This window comes from Oncorhynchus tshawytscha, linkage group LG26 (genome assembly GCF_018296145.1).
Source record: "Oncorhynchus tshawytscha isolate Ot180627B linkage group LG26, Otsh_v2.0, whole genome shotgun sequence".
NCBI lineage: Eukaryota > Metazoa > Chordata > Actinopteri > Salmoniformes > Salmonidae > Oncorhynchus > Oncorhynchus tshawytscha.
The window spans coordinates 3,074,934-3,097,498 of NC_056454.1; the positions used below are offsets into that span (position 1 = coordinate 3,074,934).

A 22,565-nucleotide genomic window follows, 5' to 3' on the forward strand; every position below is an offset into this window, starting at 1 on the left:
GAAAAGAGTCGGTCCGAGAATTGAACTCTGTGGCACCCCCATAGAGACTGCCAGAGGTGCGGACAACAGGCCATCCAATTTGACACACTGAACTCTATCTGAGAAGTAGTTAGTGAACCAGGCGAGGCAGTCGATAAGAATACGGTGAATGACAGAGTCGAAGGTCGATGAAGACGACTGCACAGTACTGTCTTTTATCAATGGCGGTTATGATATCGTTTAGGACCTTGAGCGTGGCTGAAGTTCACCTGTGACCTGCTCGGAAACCAGATTGCTTAGTGGAGAAGGTATGGTGGGATTCGAAATGGTCATTGATCTGTTTGTTCACTTGGCTTTCGAAGTCTTTAGAAAGGCAGGGTAGGATAGATATAGGTCTGCAGCAATTTGGGTCTAGAGTGTCACCCCCTTTGAAGAGAGGGATAACCGCATCAATTTTCCAATCTTTAGGAATCTCGGCTGATACAAAAGAGAGGTTGAACAGGATAGTAAAAGGGGTTGCAATAATGGTGGCGGATCATTTCAGAAAGAGAGGGTCCAGATTGTCTAGCTCAGCTGATTTGTACGGGTCCAGAATTTGCAGCTCTTTCAGAACATCAGCTGTCTAGATTTGGGTGAAGGAGAAGCGGGATGGGGGGGTTTGGGCCAGTTGCTGCAGAGCTGTTGGCCGGGGTTGGGGTAGCCAGGTGGAAAGCATCGCCAGCCGTAGAGAAATGCTTATTGAAATTCTCGATTATCGTTAAATATATTTACCTGTCACCAAATAACTGATTAAAACACACTGTTTTGATTGCAATGAAGGTCTACAGTAGCCTCATCAACACTCTCTGGGGTAGCACCATGCTGTAGGTTGAGGACAGCTATTTTCCGTCCTCCTTTGGGTACATTGTCCACAATACAAAACCTAGGAGGCTCATGGTTCCTACCCCCTTCCATAGACGTAATTATGATGACTTCTGGAGGACATCCTCCTACCTATCAGAGCTCTTGCAGCATGAACTGACAAATGATCAGAGAATGAATTTAATACTGAAAGCATAAGCTACAGCTAGCTAGTACTGCAGTGCATGAAATGTGGTGAATAGTTGACTCAAAGAGAGAGAAAGACAATAGTTGAACTGTTTTGATTAGCATAATTTCTTAAACATGTAGGAAAAGCAGCAGACAGAGTGAGCTAGATATATTTAATTTAAAAATATTACTTTCACTTACTTAGCTAGCTAATGCAGCTAGCTAATTTAGCCTACTCAAACACCCAGCAAAAAAAGAGAGGAATGTTATTTATGTTAGCTAGCTGGCGAAGGCTATCCAACACTGGAACTCTTCCAAGTCAAGGTAAGCTATTGGTTTTATTAATTTATTGCCGCCTGGGCCCAACGGTGTAACTGCTAAACTGCTTGCTGTACAATTTACTGCGTGATTGTCTCGGGGTAACTAACGCATTAAGCCTGACTTGCAGTCGTCATTCCAATTCATCCCAAAGGTGTTGGATGGGGTTGAGGTCAGAGCTCTGTGCAGGCCAGTCAAGTTCTTCCACACCCATCTCGACAAACAATTTGTCTATGGACCTCGCTTTGTGCACAGGGGCATTGACAGGCTGAAACGGGAAAGGGCCTTCCCCAAAGTGTTGCCACAAAGTTGGAAGCACAGAATCGTCTAAAATGCATTGTATGCTGTAGGGTTATGATTTCCCTTCACTGGAGCTAAGAGGCCAAGCCGAAACCATGAAAAACAGCCCCAGACCATTATTCCCTCTCCACCAAACTTTACCGTTGGCATTATGCATTCGAGCAGGTAGCGTTCTCATGCCATCCACCAAACCCAGATTAATCCGTCCAACTGCCAGATTGTGAAGCATGATTCATCACCCCTGAGAACATGTTTCCACTGATGGCAAGCTTTACACATCTCCAGCCGACGCCTGGCTGATCTTAGGTTTGTGTGCGGCTGCTAGGCCATGGAAACCAATTTCATGAAGCTTGCGAATAACTGTTCTTGTGCTGGCGTTGCTTCCAGAGGCAGTTTGGAACTCAGTAGTTTGATTTGTGAGCCTGCGTCACCTAGCACTTTGTGGCTGACCCGTTGTTGTTTCTAGTTGAAGTCGGAAGTTTACATACACCTTAGCCAAATACATTTAAACTCAGTTTTTCACAACTCCTGACATTTAATCCTCATGAAAAGTGCCTGTCTTAGGTGAGTTAGGATCACAACTTTATTTTAAGAATGTGAAATGTCAAAATAATAGTAGACAGAATGATTTATTTCAGCTTTTAATTATTTCATCACATTCCCAGTGGGTCAGACGTTTACATACACTCAATTAGTATTTGGTAGCATTGCCTTTAAATTGTTTAACTTGGGTCAAATGTTTCAGGTAGCCTTCCACGAGCTTCCCACAGTAAGTTGGGGGAATTTTGGCCCATTCCTCCTGACAGAACTGGTGTAACTGAGTCAGGTTTGTTGGCCTCCTTGCTCGCACATGCTTTTTCAGTTCTACCCACACATTTTCAATTGGATTTGAGGCCAGGGCTTTGTGATGGCCACTCCAATACCTTGACTTTGTTGTCCTTAGGCCATTTTGCCACAACTTTGGAAGTATGCTTGGGGTCATTGGCTACTTGGAAGACCCATTTGCGACCAAGTTTTAACTTCCTGAATGATGTCTTAAGATGTTGCTTCAATATATCCACATCATTTTCCTACCTCATGATGCCATCTATTTTGTGAAGTGCACCAGTCCCTCCTGCAGCAAAGCACCCCCACCACATGATGCTGCCACCCCCGTGAGTCACGGTTGGGATGATGTTCTTCGGCTTGCAAGCCTCCCCCTTTTTCCTCCAAACGTAACGATGGTCATTATGGCCAAACAGTTATGTTTTTGTTTCAACAGACCAGAGGATATTTCTCCAAAAAGTAAGATCTTTGTCTCCATGTGCAGTTGCGAACCGTAGTCTGGCTTTTTTATTGCGGTTTTGGAGCAGTCGCTTCTTCCTTGCTGAGTGGCCTTTCAGGTTATGTCGATATAGGACTCATTTTACTGTGGAAATAGATACTTTTGTACGTGTTTTCTCCAGCATATTCACAAGGTCCTTTGCTGTTGTTCTGGGATTGATTTGCACTTTTTGCACCAAAGTACGTTCATCTCTAGGAGACATAACGTGTCACCTTCCTGAGCGGTACGACGGCTGTGTGATTCCATGGTGTTTATACTTGCATACTATTGTTTGTACAGATGAACGTGGTACCTTCAGGCGTTTGGAAATTGCTCCCAAGGATGAACCAGACTTGTGGAGGTCCACAACACAGTTTACTATTTTTTGGCTGATTTCTTTTGATTTTCCCATGATGTCAAGCAAAGAGGCATTGAGTTTGAAGGCAGACCTTGAAATACATCCACAGGTACACCTTACACCTTACACAATTCACTGAAATTATGTCAATTAGCCTATCAGAAGCTTCTAAAGCCATAAATTAATTTTCTGGAATTTTCCAAGTTGTTTAAAGGCACAGTCAACTTAGTGTATGTAAACTTCTGACACACTGAAATTGTGATACAGTGAATTATAAGTTAAATAATGTCTCTGTAAACAATTGTTGGAAAAAATACTTGTGTCATACACAAAGAAGATGTCCTAACTGACTTGCCAAAACTATAGTTTGTTAACAATACACTTGTGGAGCGGTTGAAAAACGAGTTTTAATGACTCCAACCTAAGTGTATGTAAACTTCCGACTTCAACTGTACAGTTGACCAGCGCAGCTCTAGCTGGGCAAAACTTTTTACAAACTGACATGTTGGAAAGGTGGCATACTATGACGGTGCCACCTTGAATGTCACTGAGCTCTACTGCCAATGTTTGTCTATGGAGATTTCATGGCTGTGTGTTCGATTTTATACACCTTCCAGCAACAGGTGTGGCTGGAATAGCCGAATCCACTAATTTGAAGAGGTGTCCACATACTTGTTTTATATATAGTGTATATTGACTATGACTTTAGAAAATTTGGTGACAACGCTGTAGGCTGTGTATAGCGGTTAGATGTTTCACAGACCATTGCACTGATGTTCACAAGCAAAGGGAAAAGGTTAGAGGAGGGGGAGAGCACGTAGATGTGAGAAGGAATTATACAATGAGCAAAGTGATGATGCTGTTTGTATGTGGCTGCTATGAAAGTGAACTGTGTGTGCAGGTGATCAGGGGTGTATTCATTCAGTTGAATCTGTTGAAAAACGTTTCTTAAACGGAAGAAGACGTAACGAAATGGGGACAGACCTACCTGAATTTGTCCAATAGAAACTCTTGTTTTGGAATATGAATGAAAGTCATCCAATATGCTGTAATAGAAATAAGGCAATGCTCATAGTGATGAACAAAACCGGAAATTGCTTCTCTGTGACATTTTGAAATCTGATCCCTGAGACGACTACGGTAATACAATTAATTATGGATAGTCATTTTTCAGCTATCTACAGTGTCTTGCAAATGTATTCAGACCCATTGGATTTCTTCACATTTTATTGTGTTACAAAGTGGGAAAAAAATGGATTTATTTGTCATTTTTTTGTCAACATCTACACAAAACAGTCTGTAATGTCAAAGAAAAATGTGTTTTGTTTTTTAAAAATGTATATATTTCTTTAGAAATAAAATATAGTCATTGCATAAGTATTCAGCTCACTTAGAAACACCTTTGGCAGCAATTACAGCTGTGAGTCTTCTTGGGTAAGTATCTAATATGCTGACTACAACGCTCACGTCGCGTGCGCGAGCGTTGCAAAATAAATGTACACATACATGTTATTGTTGAAAACACTATTTCAGATGCAGCATGGTTGGCTGCTTAGCTAGCATTGCTAATGTTAGCACCAAATCAAATCAAATCAAATCAAATCAAATTTTATTTGTCACATACACATGGTTAGCAGATGTTAATGCGAGTGTAGCGAAATGCTTGTGCTTCTAGTCCCGACAATGCAGTAATAACGAGCAAGTAATCTAACCAAAGATCCAGACTTCAATCACGAGAGACTAGGATTCCATAGAGATTTGCCATTCAATATCATAATAAATGTTGTGTTCTAACAAGCATACATGTTGTTTGGACTGTTGTTTAAGACAGTCGCTAAGATGAAACTCGGTTGTTATAATGGGAATTGCAAAGAGTGGTGCAAAACTGTCATCAAGTCAAAGGGTGTCAACGCTGAAGAATCTCAAATATAACATGTTTTGGTTACTACATGATTCCATGTGTTTCATAGTCATGATGTCTTCACTATTATTCTACAATGTAGAAAATAGTCAAAATAAAGAAAAACCCTGGAATGAGTAGGTGTGGCCAAACTTTTGCTGCTGTATACAAACAGCACAATAACTGGTATTAAGTGGTGGAATTGTCCTTGAATGTACATTCATAACGCATCAATTTCATTAGTGACAATTCCTGGAAATTATACAACTTTTTTAAAGTAAACCATTGAGGTTGAGAGGGTTCAGCACAAATGTAAATATAAAAACCTATTTAAGGTATATTCGTCCGTTTGAATTTGTTAATTTATGTTTCTAATTTGTTCTTATTCTTTTCTTTCAGAAGCAGAAAGATTGAATTGATCAAGGCTTCAATTAACAAAGGGCATTAAAAGACCAGCATTAACAGTCTCGAAAATGATATCAAGGAAGACAAAAAAAAATCTGTCCACCCTCTGCAAAATGATGGACGTTGCTGGCACAGGGGCACTGAGTGTCCTTGGATATAGCAAGGTGATTCTTGATGCTTCCAGAACTACACAGTCTATCAGTCACGCACTTAAGACTTGGAACTGAATGGTAGGAAAAGAAGAACATACATTTGGTATGACCTAACCGCCACAGTAGATCTGATGCTTCTGTCAAATAAACAGAATGACTTGTGGTGTCGGTGGTGTGGCTATGAATCAATCATTCTTACCGGAGGATTTTGTTGATAGTAGTTTCCTTCTCCAGGAGGTTGCGAGCTCTGATGCTGAATATTGACCTGCGGAGCTTTGTAGAACAGATGTTGCAGACTAATTCTTTGAGAAATTTGAAAAGTGTTATCAAATACAAACACATTTCATCTAGCAGCAAGCAAACATCCCCATATCGTATTGATCGCCCGCCAACCGTCAGATAAAATGTTGTGTTATCACTACGGTAAACATCTGTTTTTGTTTGTGTGTGTATGAGAGGCAGAAAGATTGTGTGTACCTTCTGGCTTAAGGTCAATGTACTTGTTGTGAAACGTGGTGGAGTGTGTATGCCTGCGTGCATATGTATGTATGTGAGAGAGAGAGACAGTGTGTGTACCTTCTGGCTTCTGGTTGATGTTTTAGTTGTGGATTGTTGGAGTGTGTGTTTGTGCGTGTGCATCTGTGTGTCTGCGTGCGCGTGTGTATACCTTCTGGTCGATGTATTTGTTGTCTTCTATGGCGGATCGCTTGGAATGGTCACAGGAAGAGGAGGATGCGGAAGGAAGGCGGCGGAACAGACAGCTGGTGTCCTGCTGCTGCCGATCGATGAACTGCTTCATGAAACTCTCCCTGTCACACACACAGAAACACATTCCGACTGACTGATTATTGTGACAAAGTGATGGGCTGGTGAGAGAGGGAGGTCTGCGAGAGCGTAGGGCTGTGCACTAATCAGCTTCTTAAACATGAAATGTATTACTGTATCATCGTATTGCATCATCCGAAAAGGGTTACAGTTCAGTATTCCAACCTGTAGAAACAAGGCTTCTACTATGAGGAAATGCCCTAATTATAGTCCTATACAGGGTGGCTGCTAGCTGCTATTATTGGTTTTGGGGTAATACAGTATTTCAGAGAAACTGCAGAGACAAAATTGAAAGTGTTGGGGGCTATCTTAAACCAACTTGCCCTTTTCTGAGGGAGAGTGACATGGCAAACGAGAAGGATTGCATTATCGACAAGGAACGTGCAAGTAAGCATTTCATTGGACGATGTGTATCCCGTACATACAACTAATAAAACTTGAAACTATTGTTAAACTATAAAGAATTTGTTGACCTGAACCCAAGTTCTGTCCTTTGTTGTGTCCCCTGATGGATCCCAGTTAGGGTACCTGATTCTGGGCACAGTGAAATCAGAAGGCAGCTTGGAGATCTTGACCATCTGGGGCCGATTAGGAAACTTCTCAAAGATCCTTAGACGTAGGGGCAGCTTCTCTTTGGTATCTGCGTTCGCCTCACTTTGCTTCAGCTACAGAAAGAGAGAGAATGGAAATAAGATTTAGGGACAGAGAGGGGAAATAAGTAGACTTGGCATAGGGATAGAGAGAAGGAAAGTGGTCTGCAAAGAGGGAGAGAGTAGACACAGCTACAGAGAGAGACTGACATCTCATTCAGCTCAGAAGAGAGGGACAGTGGAGAGAGAGATAGTGACTTTGCGGTAAAGGGAGAAAGGGATGCGGGACACTTCACTTTGCCATACAGAGAGAGGAACACACTTCACTTTGCCATACAGAGAGAGGAACACACTTCACTTTGCCATACAGAGAGGAACACACTTCACTTTGCCATACAGAGAGAGGAACACACTTCACTTTGCCATACAGAGAGAGGAACACACTTCACTTTGCCATACAGAGAGAGGAACACACTTCACTTTGCCATACAGAGAGAGGAACACACTTCACTTTGCCATACAGAGAGAGGAACACACTTCACTTTGCCATACAGAGAGAGGAAACGCACTTCACTTTGCCATACAGAGAGAGGAACACACTTCACTTTGCCATACAGAGAGGAACACACTTCACTTTGCCATACAGAGAGGAACACACTTCACTTTGCCATACAGAGAGAGGAACACACTTCACTTTGCCATACAGAGAGAGGAACACACTTCACTTTGCCATACAGAGAGAGGAACACACTTCACTTTGATACAGAGAGGAACACACTTCACTTTGCCATACAGAGAGAGGAACACACTTCACTTTGCCATACAGAGAGAGGAACACACTTCACTTTGCCATACAGAGAGAGGAACACACTTCACTTTGCCATACAGAGAGCGGAACACACTTCACTTTGCCATACAGAGAGAGGAACACACTTCACTTTGCCATACAGAGAGAGGAACGCACTTCACTTTGCCATACAGAGAGAGGAACACACTTCACTTTGCCATACAGAGAGCGGAACACACTTCACTTTGCCATACAGAGAGGAACACACTTCACTTTGCCATACAGAGAGAGGAACACACATCACTTTGCCATACAGAGAGGAACACACTTCACTTTGCCATACAGAGAGAGGAACACACTTCACTTTGCCATACAGAGAGGAACACACTTCACTTTGCCATACAGAGAGAGGAACACACTTCACTTTGCCATACAGAGAGAGGAACACACTTCACTTTGCCATACAGAGAGGAACACACTTCACTTTGCCATACAGAGAGAGGAACACACTTCACTTTGCCATACAGAGAGAGGAACACACTTCACTTTGCCATACAGAGAGGAACACACTTCACTTTGCCATACAGAGAGAGGAACACACTTCACTTTGCCATACAGAGAGCGGAACACACCTCACTTTGCCATTCAGAGAGCGGAACACACTTCACTTTGCCATACAGAGAGAGGAACACACTTCACTTTGCCATACAGAGAGAGGAACACACTTCACTTTGCCATACAGAGAGAGGAACACACTTCACTTTGCCATACAGAGAGAGGAACACACTTCACTTGGAGAGAAGGATGGAGTGAGAGAAGGAAAGAGTGGATTTAGCTGTGGAGAAAAAGAATAGACTCACAGCTACAGAGAGAGAGAGACTGACATCTCATGTAGCTCAGGAGAGAGGGATAGTGACTTTGCAGTACAAGGAGAGAGGGATACAGTACACTTTAATTTGCCATAGAGAGACAGAGAAATATACTTCACTCGGAGAGGATTTCCACGTTCTTATAGCTATTGTTGGTTTAGAGAAATGGTATGGTAGTTTCCACAACAGTTGAGAAATACAATGATCCATGGGTAAGACAAAGGTGAGGGATGGGAACATACATGTCTGGCTCTAGAGAGTGCTTTTAATCCAGGACTTAATCTGTGTTTGAAAACCAGCCTACTGTGTAAATGTTACTAAAACCTTTGGTTCTCACAGACAGACCAGTGTTCCAGTAGGCTTTTCCTAACAGCTGGTCCCTGACTTGTCTCCTATAACGGCAGGTCCCAGATCTGGTCTTAGGTGACAATGCTTAGGTGCATATATCTTCCATCCCCATGTCCCATTCAAGCCTTTTCAGGTGACTGATTTTAGATTATATAAAACAATATCAAATGCATTTCCTATCTCTATATTGTATTTTACACTAAATCTGTATTTTATACTTCTACAATAATGTATGAACTCACATCATGTTTGGCAACTAGTAAGTGCCATTAATACAATACAGTGAGAATTGACATACTTTCACATTACTTTCATTAACTTGTATTAGCATATTATGGTCAAGATCATTGGTTGAAAAAGGAAAGATTTAATTTAGGTAGAGAATGGATGCATCAAATGGATGGTTGGGACTTCTGGAGACAGATTAAGTTCCCTCAGACACTGATCTAAGGGCAATGTTGTATAAGGTCCTGATTGGGGGAGAGTAAACTGATCATAGATCTGTGGTTTGGGGCAGCTTCTACCAAGAGTGGAATATATCTGTGGTGTCAGGGTGCAGTTGTACAGTTCTGCCTGTAGATGGCAGCCACACTCTTGCAGTCACACACACAATACTTCTACAGCTTGGTGGTGTTCAACTTTGATGAAGTGGGTTTTGGTTTGGGGCTGAGAGTACACACACACACACACGCACGCACGCACGCACGCACGCACGCACTCCTACAAACCAATCTGTGAAAACCTACTTACGTTTGAAAAAAGAAGAATGAAGGAAGCAATGAAAAGGAAAAAGAAAAACAGATTACATTGGAAAGGCTTATGCAAGAAGCCAAACTGAACAAAATATGTATGAACACACAAGCCTGCACAAGGAAGGACAGACCAGCCAAATAAAAAAACATTACAAATGAATGGGGGAAATTATATCAATAGAAATTCATTTAATTCCATAAGAGAGAAGCTGACTGATAAAAAAATCCATGAGCGAATTCTTCTGTCTGGGAGACTGGGAGGTCAAGCAAGTTTGGTTGGATGGTGAATGAGGGCATATCATTCTGGGCATAAAAACAGCATCCACCACTGTCTCATTTGTGCGTGTGTGTATGTGTGTGTGTGAGTGTGTATCTGTTTGTCGGTCTATCAAACAGAAAGAGTCCCAGGTATAAAAATAGAGGAAAATGTAATGGAAATCTGTCTATCCACTCCTTCTGCCCGATTTTAACTTGGTACTGTAAAATGTCTGTTTTGCTTTAGCCATGCGGTTATTGCAGAATTTGTAAGAAAGAAAAAAATGTCATGCAATGATAATTATCACACACACACACACACACACACACACACACACACACACACACACACACACACACACACACACACACACACACATATATATAAATATATATATATTTAATTCACAATAAGACTACCAGAAGGTAAAGAGAGATAAAGACAGACAGAGGAAGTATTCCGATCCTCACGTTCATTGGTGTTTGGTGGAGCTACCTGGTTTTGCATGGACCTAAGATAGGTTATCTTAGTCGGATGGAAGCTTATGGGGCTGGGAGCATAGAATTACATATTAAAATGAATTAGGATCTCTGTGGCTAGCAGTGTTCTCCACAGCTAAAAGGGAATACCATTGATCCCTCTCATCAATACCTTGTCAAGAAAACAGGGATGGCTCCATACCTTCTCACTGTGCTACATACAGCCTGTACTGTACTGTAGTGCACCTTTTGTGGTGTTTGCTCTAGTGAGGAGTGAAAATGGAATATGTTACTGGCAAAAGGCCAGAACCAATGGCACCAACTACACAGACAATCACACACACAGTTGAGACAATTCATTGGTTGATTGATTGACCTATTACTTGTGTAAATTCTGCCATATGTCACAAATCAATGTTCCAAGATTGCTCAATTCTGTGACATGAGAACATACACTGCATGACCAAAAGTATGTGCACACCTGCTGATCATACATCTTATTTCAAATTCATTGGCATTAATATGGAGTTGGTCCCTACTTTGCTGCTATAACAGCTTCCACTCATCTGGGAAGGCTTTCCACTAGATGTTGGAACATTACAGCGGGGACTTGCTTCCATTCAGCCAAAAGAGCATTAGTGAGGTTGGGCACTGATGTTGGGTATTTAGGCCTGGCTCGCAGTCAGCGTTCCAATACATCCCAAAGGTGTTCGTTGGGGTTGAGGTCAGGGCTCTGTGCAGACCAGTCAAGTTCTTCCACACCAATCTCGACAAACCATTTCTGGATCTCGCTTTGTGAGGCCATTGTCATGCTGAAACTTGTTGGAAAGGCATCATCTTATGAAAATGGCATGTTGACGTCACTGAGCTCTTCAATAAGGCTATTCTACTGTCTATGTTTCCCTATGGAGATTGCATGGCTGTGTGCTCAATTTTATACACCTGTCAGCAACGAGTGTGGCTGAAATAGCCAAATCCACTAATTTGAAGGGATGTCCACATACTTGGGTATATACAGTGGGGAGAACAAGTATTTGATACACTGCCAATTTTTCAGGTTTTCCTACTTACAAAGCATGTAGAGGTATGTAATTTCTGTCATAGGTACACTTCAACTGTAAAACAAACATCCAGAAAATCACATTGTATGATTTTAAGTAATTCATTTGCATTTTATTGCATGACATAAGTATTTGATCACCTACCAACCAGTAAGAATTCCGGCTCTCACAGACCTGTTAGTTTTTCTTTAAGAAGCCCTCCCATTCTCCACTCATTACCTGTATTAACTGCACCTATTTGAACTCATTACCTGTATAAAAGACACCTGTCCACACACTCAATCAAACAGACTCCAACCTTCCCACAATGGCCAAGAACAGAGAGCTGTGTAAGGACATCAGGGATAAAATTGTAGACCTTCACAAGGCTGGGATGGGCTACAGGACAATAGGCAAGCAGCTTGGTGAGAAGGCAACAACTGTTGGCGCAATTATAAAAAAATAGAAGAAGGTCAAGATGACGGTCAATCACCCTCGGTCTGGGGCTCCAAGCAAGATCTCACCTCGTGGGGCATCAATGATCATGAGGAAGGTGAGGGATCAGCCCAGAACTACACGGCAGGACCTGGTCAATGACCTGAAGAGAGCTGGGACCACAGTCTCAAAGAAAACCATTAGTAACACACTACGCCGTCATGGATTAAAATCCTGCAGCGCACGCAAGGTCCCCCTGCTCAAGCCAGCGCATGACCAGGCCCATCTGAAGTTTGCCAATGACCATCTGGATGATCCAGAGGAGGAATGGGAGAAGGTCATGTGGTCTCACGAGCCAAAAATAGAGCTTTTTGGTCTAAACTCCACTCGCCGTGTTTGGAGGAAGAAGAAGGATGAGTACAACCCCAAGAACACCATCCCAACTGTGACGCATGGAGGTGGAAACATCATTCTTTGGGCATGCTTTTCTGCAAAAGGGACAGGAGGACTGCACTGTATTGAGGGGAGGATGGATGGGGCCATGTATCGCGAGATCTTGGCCAACAACCTCCTTCCCTCAGTAAGAGCATTGAAGATGGGTCATGGCTGGGTCGTCCAGCATGACAACGACCCAAAACACACAGCCAGGGCAACTAAGGAGTGGCTCCGTAAGAAACATCTCAAGGTCCTGGAGTGGCCTAGCCAGTCTCCAGACCTGAACCCAATAGAAAATCTTTGGAGGGAGATGAAAGTCCATATTGCCCAGCGACAGCCCCGAAACCTGAAGGATCTGGAGAAGGTATGTATGGAGGAGTGGGCCAAAATCCCTGCTGCAGTGTGTGCAAACCTGGTCAAAAACTACAGGAAACGTATGATCTCTGTAATTGCAAACAAAGGTTTCTGTACTAAATATTAAGTTCTGCTTTTCTGAAGTATCAAATACTTATCAAATACTTATGTCATGCAATAAAATGCAAATTAATTACTTTAAAAAATCATAATGTGATTTTCTAGATTTTTGATTTAGATTCCGTCTCGCACGGTTGAAGTGTACCCATGATAAAAATGACAGACCTCTACATGCTTTGTAAGTACGAAAACCTACAAAATCGGCAGTGTATCAAATACTTGTTCTCCCCACTGCATATAGTGTAATTCAACCTCACGGCACTCAAGGGTTGTTCAGCAAACTTCTAAAAGTGGTTGAGTTTACTAAGAGAAACTTACAGAAATGCTGCAGTATACTGTAACAGTACAGTACATTTTTGTGCATACACACAGATACACAGACAAGCATGCACAGACATACACAAGCGAACGTGCACACGCACATACACACTGTGTATTGTTAAAAATGGGGTTAGTTTGGAGCTCCCTGGTCCCGCAGACTTAATCAATGAGCCAAGCTCAGTGGGACGTACAGAACATTTATGGCTCGACACCCCTCTCTGCTCTAGCTTCCCATTACTGATACAGGAACAATTTCTCTAACTTTCTTCCTCTTTATATCCCCATCCCTCACTCTCTATTCAATTTAAGGGCCTTATTGGCATGGGAAACATATGTTAACATTGCCAAAGCAAGGGAAATAGTTAATAAACAAAAGTAAAATAAACAAAAATGAACAGTAAACATTACACTCACAAAATTTCCAAAATAATAAAGATATTGCACATGTAATATTATGTGCAAATAGTTAAAGTACAAAGGGGAAAATAAATAAACATAAATATGGGTTGTATTTACGATGGTGTTTGTTCTTCACTGGTTGCCCTTTTCTTGAGGCAACAACAGGTCACAAATATTGCTGCTGTGATGGCACACTGTGGTACTTCCTCAATAGATATGAGGCTTTATTAAAATTGGGTTTATTTTCAAATATGTGGGGGAAATATGTGTCTCTAATACGGTCATACATTTGGCAGAAGGTTAGGAAGTGCAGCTCAGTTTCCACCTCATAGCCCGTCTTCTCCATTCTGCCTATGGCGGCCTTTATCAATAGCAAGGTTATGCACACTGTACATAGTCAAAGCTTTCTTTAAGTTTGGGGCAGTCACAGTGGTCAGGTATTCTGCCTTTATGTACTCTCTGTTTAGGGCCAAATAGCATTCTAGTTTGGTCAGTTGTTTTGTTAATTCTTTCCAATGTGCCAAGTAATTCTCTTCTTGTTTTCTCATGATTTGGTTGGGTCTAATTGTGTTGCTATCCTGTGACTCTGTGGGGTGTGTTTGTGTTTCTGAACAGAGCACCAGGACCAGCTTGCTTAGGGGACTCTTCTCCAGGTTCATCTCTCTGTAGGTGATGGCTTTGTTATGGAAGGTTTGGGAATCGCTTTCTTTTAGGCGGTTGTAGAATTTAATGTCTCTTTTCTGGATTTTGATCATTAGCGGGTACTGGCCAAAATCTGCTCTGCATGCATTATTTGGTGTTTACGTTGTACACTGAGGATATTGTTTTGCAGAATTCTGTATGCAGAGTCTCAATTTAATGTTTGTCCCATTTTGTGAATTTTTGGGCAATGGGTTCTATAACTGATTAAAGTATTTTTAGCCAGATCCTACTGTAATGGGTTTGTCAAATGTTATGTTCCTTTGATGGCATAGAAGGCCTTTCTGCCTTGTTCGCAGCTTTGTGGAAGTTACCTGTGGCTCTGATGTTTAGGTCGAGGTATGTATAGTTTTTGTGTGTGCTGAAGAGCAATGGTGTCTAGATGGAATTTGTATTTGTGTCCTGGCAACTGGAACTTTATTAGAACACCATAATTTTTGTCTTACTGACATTTACTGTCAGGGCCCAGGTCTGAGAGAATCTGTGCTGAAGATCTAGGTGTTGCTGTAGGCCCTCTGTGGTTGGGGACAGAAGCACCAGATCATCAGCAAACAGTCGACAATTCACTTCAGATTCTAGTAGGGTGAGGCCTGGTGCTGCAGACTGTTCCGGTGCCCCGGCCAATTTGTTGATATATATGTTGAAGAAGGTGGAGCTTAAGCTGCATCCCTGTCTCACCTCACGGTCCTGCGGAAAGAAATGTGTGCGTTTTTTGCCAATTTTGTGTACATGGATTTTATACTGTTGTATGTTTTCCCCCCAACACCACTTTCCATCAATCTGTAGGGTGAATACATGGTCTGTCGTATGGTAATTTGGTAAAACGCCTATTTGTTTTCACTGAGGAAATGTACGAGTCTACTGTTAATGACAATGAAGAGGATTTTCCCAAGGTAGTTATTGGGGTAAAATTTGTCAACATTTCTGTGGATTGGGGGGAGCATCAGTCCTTAGTTCAAAATATTGGCGCCAGAGCCAAGGATGATGTTAAAGAGTTTAAGTATAGCCACTCTATCTCTCTGTCTCACTCTCATTTCTGCCCACCCCCTAAACTATGCCTAACTTTTATAGAGAGAGAGAGATCCAACATGCAGGCACTTCATTTCACCTCGGGACAACACAATTAGAGTTATGATATCATAGAGAGGGTTTTATGAGTTATCCAACTTGAGTACAGTGTTTTCTGTATACAGTGAAATGGACCGACAATATAGGGTCTTTTCTTCTTGGAGGACCACTTGCATTACAACTAGCTCTTGGAAACGGACTAAATTAGTGTCAGCCCACAGACCTGACAATCACTAGTCTAGGAATGGCCTGTAAGTAAGATGGCAAAATGGGGAAAGTAATGTACAGTGTCATACCATCTTGATCCAAATCCAGAAAACATAGATTGTATCGCTGGCTTGGGTCTCAATACTGTAATGTATTTTAGTGCTGTCAGAGGTTTGAATCCCACGTATAGGTAAACAGAGGTTCAAATGTACATAGAGGTTTTAGCAAACAGTAAATCCCTATCTGCTAATGTAATGGACCTTCTGCTTGATCAATACCTGCAATCGATAACAAACTAAATGTCCTGACTGACTACTTTCCCTGGCTCAGGTGGAGAGCACACACACCAGTACAATCCACTGTATATCGATTGCTGGCATTACATGATCTCAACCTATGGAGTAATCCGACATGGGAAAATAAGGAGGGAACATGTGGGGGCTTGTATAGACTGATGAGTTTCAGAAGAAAGGTCTTTCTTTCTGGCCATTTTGAGCCTGTAATCAAACACACAAATGCTGATGCAATTTGCTTTACTTTCAAAAACAAGGACATTTCTAAGTGACCACAAACCTTTGAACGGTAGTGTACATTATATTGCAAATTATTTTTCCCTAACCCTTACCCCTAAACCTAAACCTAACCCCTAACCTTTACCCTAATCCCGACCCTAAATTGTAACCCTAACCATAAACCTAACCCCTAATCCTAAAATTTTAAGATCTCAGACTGGCCAATAAAAATAAAAGATTAAGATGGGAAAAATAACACAGATACTGGACAGAGGAAGATTGGAAAAAAGTGTTATGGACAGACAAATCTAAGTTTGAGGTGTTCGGATCACCAAGAAAAACATTTGTGAGACACTGAAAAAAAGAAAAGAAAAAGTGGTGGTCATGGGGGTGCTTTGGTGGTGGTAAAGTGGTAGATTTGTACAGGTTAGAAGGGATCTTGAAGGAGGAAGGCTATCAGTCCATTTTGCAACGCCATGCCATACCCTGTGGAAGGCGCTTAATTGGAGACAATTTCCTCCTTCAACAGGACAATGACCCAAAGCACAATGACCCTTCCCACAATAAGTTGGGTGAATTCTGGCCCATTTCTCCTAACAGAGCTAGGTTAACTGACTCAGTTTTGTATGCCTCCTTGCTCACATACGCTTTTTCAGTTCTGCCCACAAATGTTCTATAGGATTGAGGTAAGGGCTTTGTGATCGCCACTCCAATACCTTGACTTTGTTGTCCTTAAGCCATTTTGCCACAACTTTGGTCATTGTCCATTTGGAAGACCCATTTGCACCCAAGCTTTAACTTCCTGACTGATGTTGCTTCAATATATCCACATAATTTTCCTTCCTCATGACGCCATCTATTTTGTGAAGTGCACCAGTCCCTCCTGAGGCAAAGCACCCCCACAGCATAATGCTGCCACCCCCGTGCGTCACGGTTGGGATGGTGTTCTTCAGCTTGCCAGCCTCCCCGTTTTTCCTCTAAACATAATGATGGTCATTATGACCAAACCGTTCTATTTTGTTTCATCAGTCCAGAGGACATTTCTCCAAAAAGTATGATCTTTGTCCCCATGTGCAGCTGCAAACCGTAGTCTGGCTTTTTTATGGCAGTTTTGGAGCAGTGGCTTCTTCCTTGCTGAGCGGCCTTTCAGGTTATGTCGATATAGGACTCGTTTATTGTGGATATAGATACTTTTGTACCTGTTTTCCTCCGGCATCTTCACAAGGTCCTTTGCTGTTGTTCTGGGATTGATTTGCACTTTTCGCACCAAAGTACGTTCATCTCATACCGCTCATCCTTCCTGAGCGGTATGACGGCTGTGTGGTCCCACTTGCGTACTATTGTTTGTACAGATGAACGTGGTACCATCAGGCATTTGGAAATTGCTCCCAAGGATGAACCAGACTTGTGGAGGTCTACAATTTTTGGAATTCGAACAAAGAGGTATGCTACAACAGGACTTTGGCTATTGTTTTGCGTCCTTTCTATTTTCAAAAAGACCATAAGTCTTAGACCAGATATAGGATTTTTTTCTCCAGATTTTGACCAAAATGGATGTCCCTCCCCGGAAACGAGAGAAAGGTGATCTATCTAGGCTTCTTCTTTTATCTTCTTTCCAATTCCAGCCAATTTCAGGCTTGGTTGAGCTGTGCATTAGAGATTTCTGGAGGTATCGCACGCACGCATGCACACACAGAACACTGGCAATTCAGCGGAGAAACTAAGCACAAAAAGAAGTAGCGCCAAAACAGAGAGAGAGAAAAAAAACTAGTGAATAAAATCTAATGACAAATGTTAGTGTTAAACCAATCACAGATATCCACTGTTCAATGCATACCTCTCATTGGATATTTTCCAACTGATTCTGTATAGTATTACGCTTAAGAGACAGTGAAGTTTATAACCAACAAGGGTACACAGAGCTGTCTGTGTGCTTCATATCTTGACCAGATGACGAGCCTATCTCAACCAAGCTGGGAGGAGATCCTCTCTGAATCAGTGTGATTAATGACTTAGGAACTCACTTGGTCTCTGTCTGAAAGATAGTTCCATAGGAAAATAGCAGTATTTCTTCTGTCTGTGTGTGTGCATTTTTTTAAATCAAACAATTTACACTGCCTTCTGAAAGTATTTATACCCCTTAACTTGAATTCAAAATGGAAAAAATATTTGTAAAAAATCTCACCCATATACACAATACCCCATTATGACAAAGCGAAAACATGTTCTTAGAAATGTTTGCACATTTACTGAAAATGAAATACAGAAATATCTCATTGACATAAGTATTCACACCCCTGAGTCAATACGTTGTACACCTTTGGCAGCGACTACAGCTGTGAGTCTTTCTGGATAAGTCTCTAAGAGATTTCCACACCTGGATTGTGTTACATTTGCCAATTATTATTTAAATAAGTGTTCAAACTATGTCAAATTGGTTGTGATCATTGCTAGACCACCATTTTCAGGTCTTGCCATAGATTTCGAAGATGATTTAAGTCAAAACTGTAACTCGGCCACTCAAGAACAATCATTTCTCCTTGGTAAGCAACTCCAGTGAGATTTGGCCTTGTGTTTTAGGTTTTTGTCCTTCTCAAAGGTTCATTCATCTCACAGTATCTGGTGGACTTAAGCACACAGAACCAGGTTTTCCTCTAGGACTTTGCCTGTGCCATTCCATGTATTTTCCTCATGAAAAACTCCCCAGGCCTTGATTTAACGATTCCAAGCATACCCATAACATGCTATGCAAGAAATTATGGAGAGGGCTACTTCGTAACGTATTGCAATGGATTTGCCACAAACATAATACTTTGCCTTTTTGCAAACAGAATTCATGTTTTGGAATATTTTTATTCTGCACAGGTTTCCTTCTTTTCACTCTGTCAATTAGTTTAATATTGTGGAGTAACTACAATGTTGTTGATTAATCTTCAGTTTTCTTCTATCACAGCCATTAAACTCGAACTGTTTTACAGCCACCATTGGCCTCATGGTGAAATCCCTGAGTGGTTTCCTCCCTCTCCGGCAACTGAGTGAGGAACGACTTCTCTATCTTTGTAGCGACTGAGTGTATTGATACACAATCCAAAGTGTAAATTCACCATACTTCACCATGCTCAAAGGGATATTTCATGTCTGCTATTTTATTTTTACCCATCTACCAATAGGTGCAATTATTTTGTTTGAAATTCACTGGTCAACTTATGGACCTTACACATAATTTTATGTGTGGGGAACAGAGATGAGGTAGCCATTCCTAAATCATGTTCAACACTATAATTGTATACCGAGTGAGTTCATGCATCTTACTATGTGACTTGTTACTCACATTATCACTCCTGATCTCCCCAAATCCGTAAACACGGGCACCCTCACAGATATCATCCTCACCAACCTGCACTCCAAATACACCTCTGCTGTCTTCAAACAGGATCTCAGCAATCACTGCCTCATTGCCTGCATCCGTTATGGGTCTGCGGTCAAACGACCACACCTCATCACTGTCAAACGCTCCCTAAAACACCTCAGTGAGCAGGCCTTTCTAATCGACCTGGCCCGGGTATCCTGTAAGGATATTGACCTCATTCCATCAGTAAAGGATGCCTGGTTATTCTTTAAAATGCCTGGTTATTCTTAAATAAGCATGACCATTAACCATTCCAAAAAAATTGAACCAGAAACAGATATAACCCTTGGTTTACTCCAGACCTGACTGCCCTTGACCAGCACAAAAACATCCTGTGGCGTACAGCATTAGCATCAAATAGCACTTCCGATATGCAACTTTCAGGGAAGTTAGGAACCAATATACACAGGAAGTTAGGAAAGCAAAGGCTAGCTTTTTCAAACAAAAAGTTCTGGGAATAAGAGCACCTCCTCCCAGCTGCCCACTGCACTGAGGCTAGGGAACACTGTCACCACAAATAAATCTGCGATAATTGAGAATTTCAAGAAACATTTATCTACGGCTGGCCATGCTTTCCACCTAGCTATCCAGGCCCTGCACCCCCCACAGCAACTTGCCCAAGCCTCCCCATTAGTCCTTCATCCAAATCCAGATAGCTGATGTTCTGAAAGAGCTGCAAAATCTGGACCCCTACAAATCAGCCGGGCTAGACAATCTGGACCCTCTCTTTCTAAAATGATCTGCCGAAATTGTTGCAACCCCTATTACTAGCCTGTTCAACCTCTCTTTCGTATCGTCTGAGATTCCCAAAGATTGGAAAGCTGCTGCAGTCATCTCCCTCAAAGGGGGAGACACTCTAGACCCAAACTGCTACAGACCTATATCTATCCTACCCTGCCTTTCTAAAGTCTTCGAAAGCCAAGTGAACAAACAGACCACCGTCCATTTCGAATCCCACCGTCCCTTCTCCGCTATGCAATCTGGTTTCCGAGCTGGTCATGGGTGCACCTCAGCCACGCTCAAGGTCCTAAACGATATCATAACCGCCATCGATAAGAGACAATACTGTGCAGCTGTATTCATCGACCTGGCCAAGGCTTTTGACTTTAGAGTTCAGTGTGTCAAATCGGAGGGCCTGTTGTCCAGACATCTGGCTGTCTTTATGGGGGTGCCACAGGGTTCAATCCTCTTTTCTCTGTATACATCAATGATGTCGCTCTTGCAGCTGGTGATTCTCTGATCCACCTCTACGCAGACGACACCATTCTGTATACTTCTGGCCCTTCTTTGGACACTGTGTTAACTAACCTCCAGACGAGCTTCAATGCCATACAACTCTCCTTCCGTGGCCTCCAACTGCTCTTAAAATGCTAGTAAAACTAAATGCATGCGCTTCATCCAAACGCTGCCCGCACGACTAGCATCACTACTCCGGACGGTTCTGACTTAGAATATGTGGACAACTACAAATACCTAGGTGTCTGGATAGACTGTAAACTCTCCTTCCAGACTCACATTAAGCATCTACAATCCAGAATTAAATCTCGAGTCGGCTTCCTGTTTCGCAACAAAGCATCCTTCACTCATGCTGCCAAATATACCCTCGTAAAACTAACTATCCTACCGATCCTAGACTTCGGCGATGTCATTTACAAAATAGCCTCCAACACTCTACTCAGCAAATTGGATGCCGTCTATCACAGTGCCATCCGTTTTGTCACCAAAGCCCCATATACTACCCACCACTGCGACCTGTATGATCTCGTTGGCTGGCCCCCACTACATATCTGTTGCCAAACCCACTGGCTCCAGGTCATCTACAAGTCTCTGCTAGGTAAAGCCCCGCCTTATCTCAGCTCACTGGTCACCATAGCAGCACCCACCCGTAGCACGCGCTCCAGAAGGTATATCTCACTAGTCACCCACAAAGCCAATTCTTCCTTTGGCCGCCTTTCCTTCCAGTTCTCTGCTGCCAATGACTGGAACGAACTGCAAAAATCACTGAAGCTGCAGACTCATATCTCCCTCACTAGCTTTAAGCACCAGCTGTCAAAGCAGCTCACATATCACTGCACCTGTACATAGCCCATGTGTAAATAGCCCATCCAACTACCTCATCTCCATACTGTTATTTATTTTATTTATTTTGCTCCTTTGCACCCCATTATCTCTATTTGCACACTCATCTTCTGCACATCCAGTGTTTAATTGCTACTTTGTAATTATTTCGCCACTATGGCCTATTTTTTGCCTTACCTCCCTTATCCTACCTCATTTGCAAACACTGTATATAGACTTTTTCAATTGTATTATTGACTGTACGTTTGTTTATTCCATGTGTATCTCTGTGTTGTCGTTTGTGTCACACTGCTTTGCTTTATCTTGGCCACGTCAAAGTTGTAAATGAGAACTTGTTCTCAACTAGCCTCCCTGGTTAAATAAAGGTGTTCTCAACTAGCCTCCCTGGTAAAATAAAGGTGTTCTCAACTAGCCTACCTGGTTAAATAAAGGTGTTCTCAACTAGCCTACCTGGTTAAATAAAGGTGTTCTCAACTAGCCTACCTGGTTAAATAAAGGTGTTCTCAACTAGCCTCCCTGGTTAAATAAAGGTGTTCTCAACTAGCCTACCTGGTTAAATAAAGGTGTTCTCAACTAGCCTACCTGGTTAAATAAAGGTGTTCTCAACTAGCCTACCTGGTTAAATAAAGGTGTTCTCAACTAGCCTACCTGGTTAAATAAAGGTGTTCTCAACTAGCCTACCTGGTTAAATAAAGGTGAAATAAATAAACAATACATGTAGGCTTGCCATAACAAAGGGGTTGATTCCTTTTGACTCAATATATTTCAGCCTTTCATTTTTTATTATTTTGTATAAAATTCAATAAACCTGAGTCCTCTTTGACATTATGGGGTATT

At 42.0% G+C, this 22,565-nt stretch overlaps 1 protein-coding gene across 3 annotated transcripts in view; it reads right to left on the bottom strand.

Moving 5' to 3' along the window:
* nalcn (sodium leak channel, non-selective) overlaps nucleotides 1-22,565 on the bottom strand; it is a 277,670-nt gene that overhangs the window by 46,807 nt on the left and 208,298 nt on the right. For all 3 annotated transcript variants that reach the window (XM_024388657.2, XM_042306734.1, XM_024388656.2), the window contains 3 exons: nucleotides 7,098-7,234; nucleotides 6,412-6,553; nucleotides 5,944-6,017 (listed from right to left, as the gene is read on the bottom strand). In XM_024388657.2, coding sequence (XP_024244425.1) covers nucleotides 5,944-6,017; nucleotides 6,412-6,553; nucleotides 7,098-7,234 — 353 coding nt within the window. The remainder of the gene's footprint in view (nucleotides 1-5,943; nucleotides 6,018-6,411; nucleotides 6,554-7,097; nucleotides 7,235-22,565) is intronic.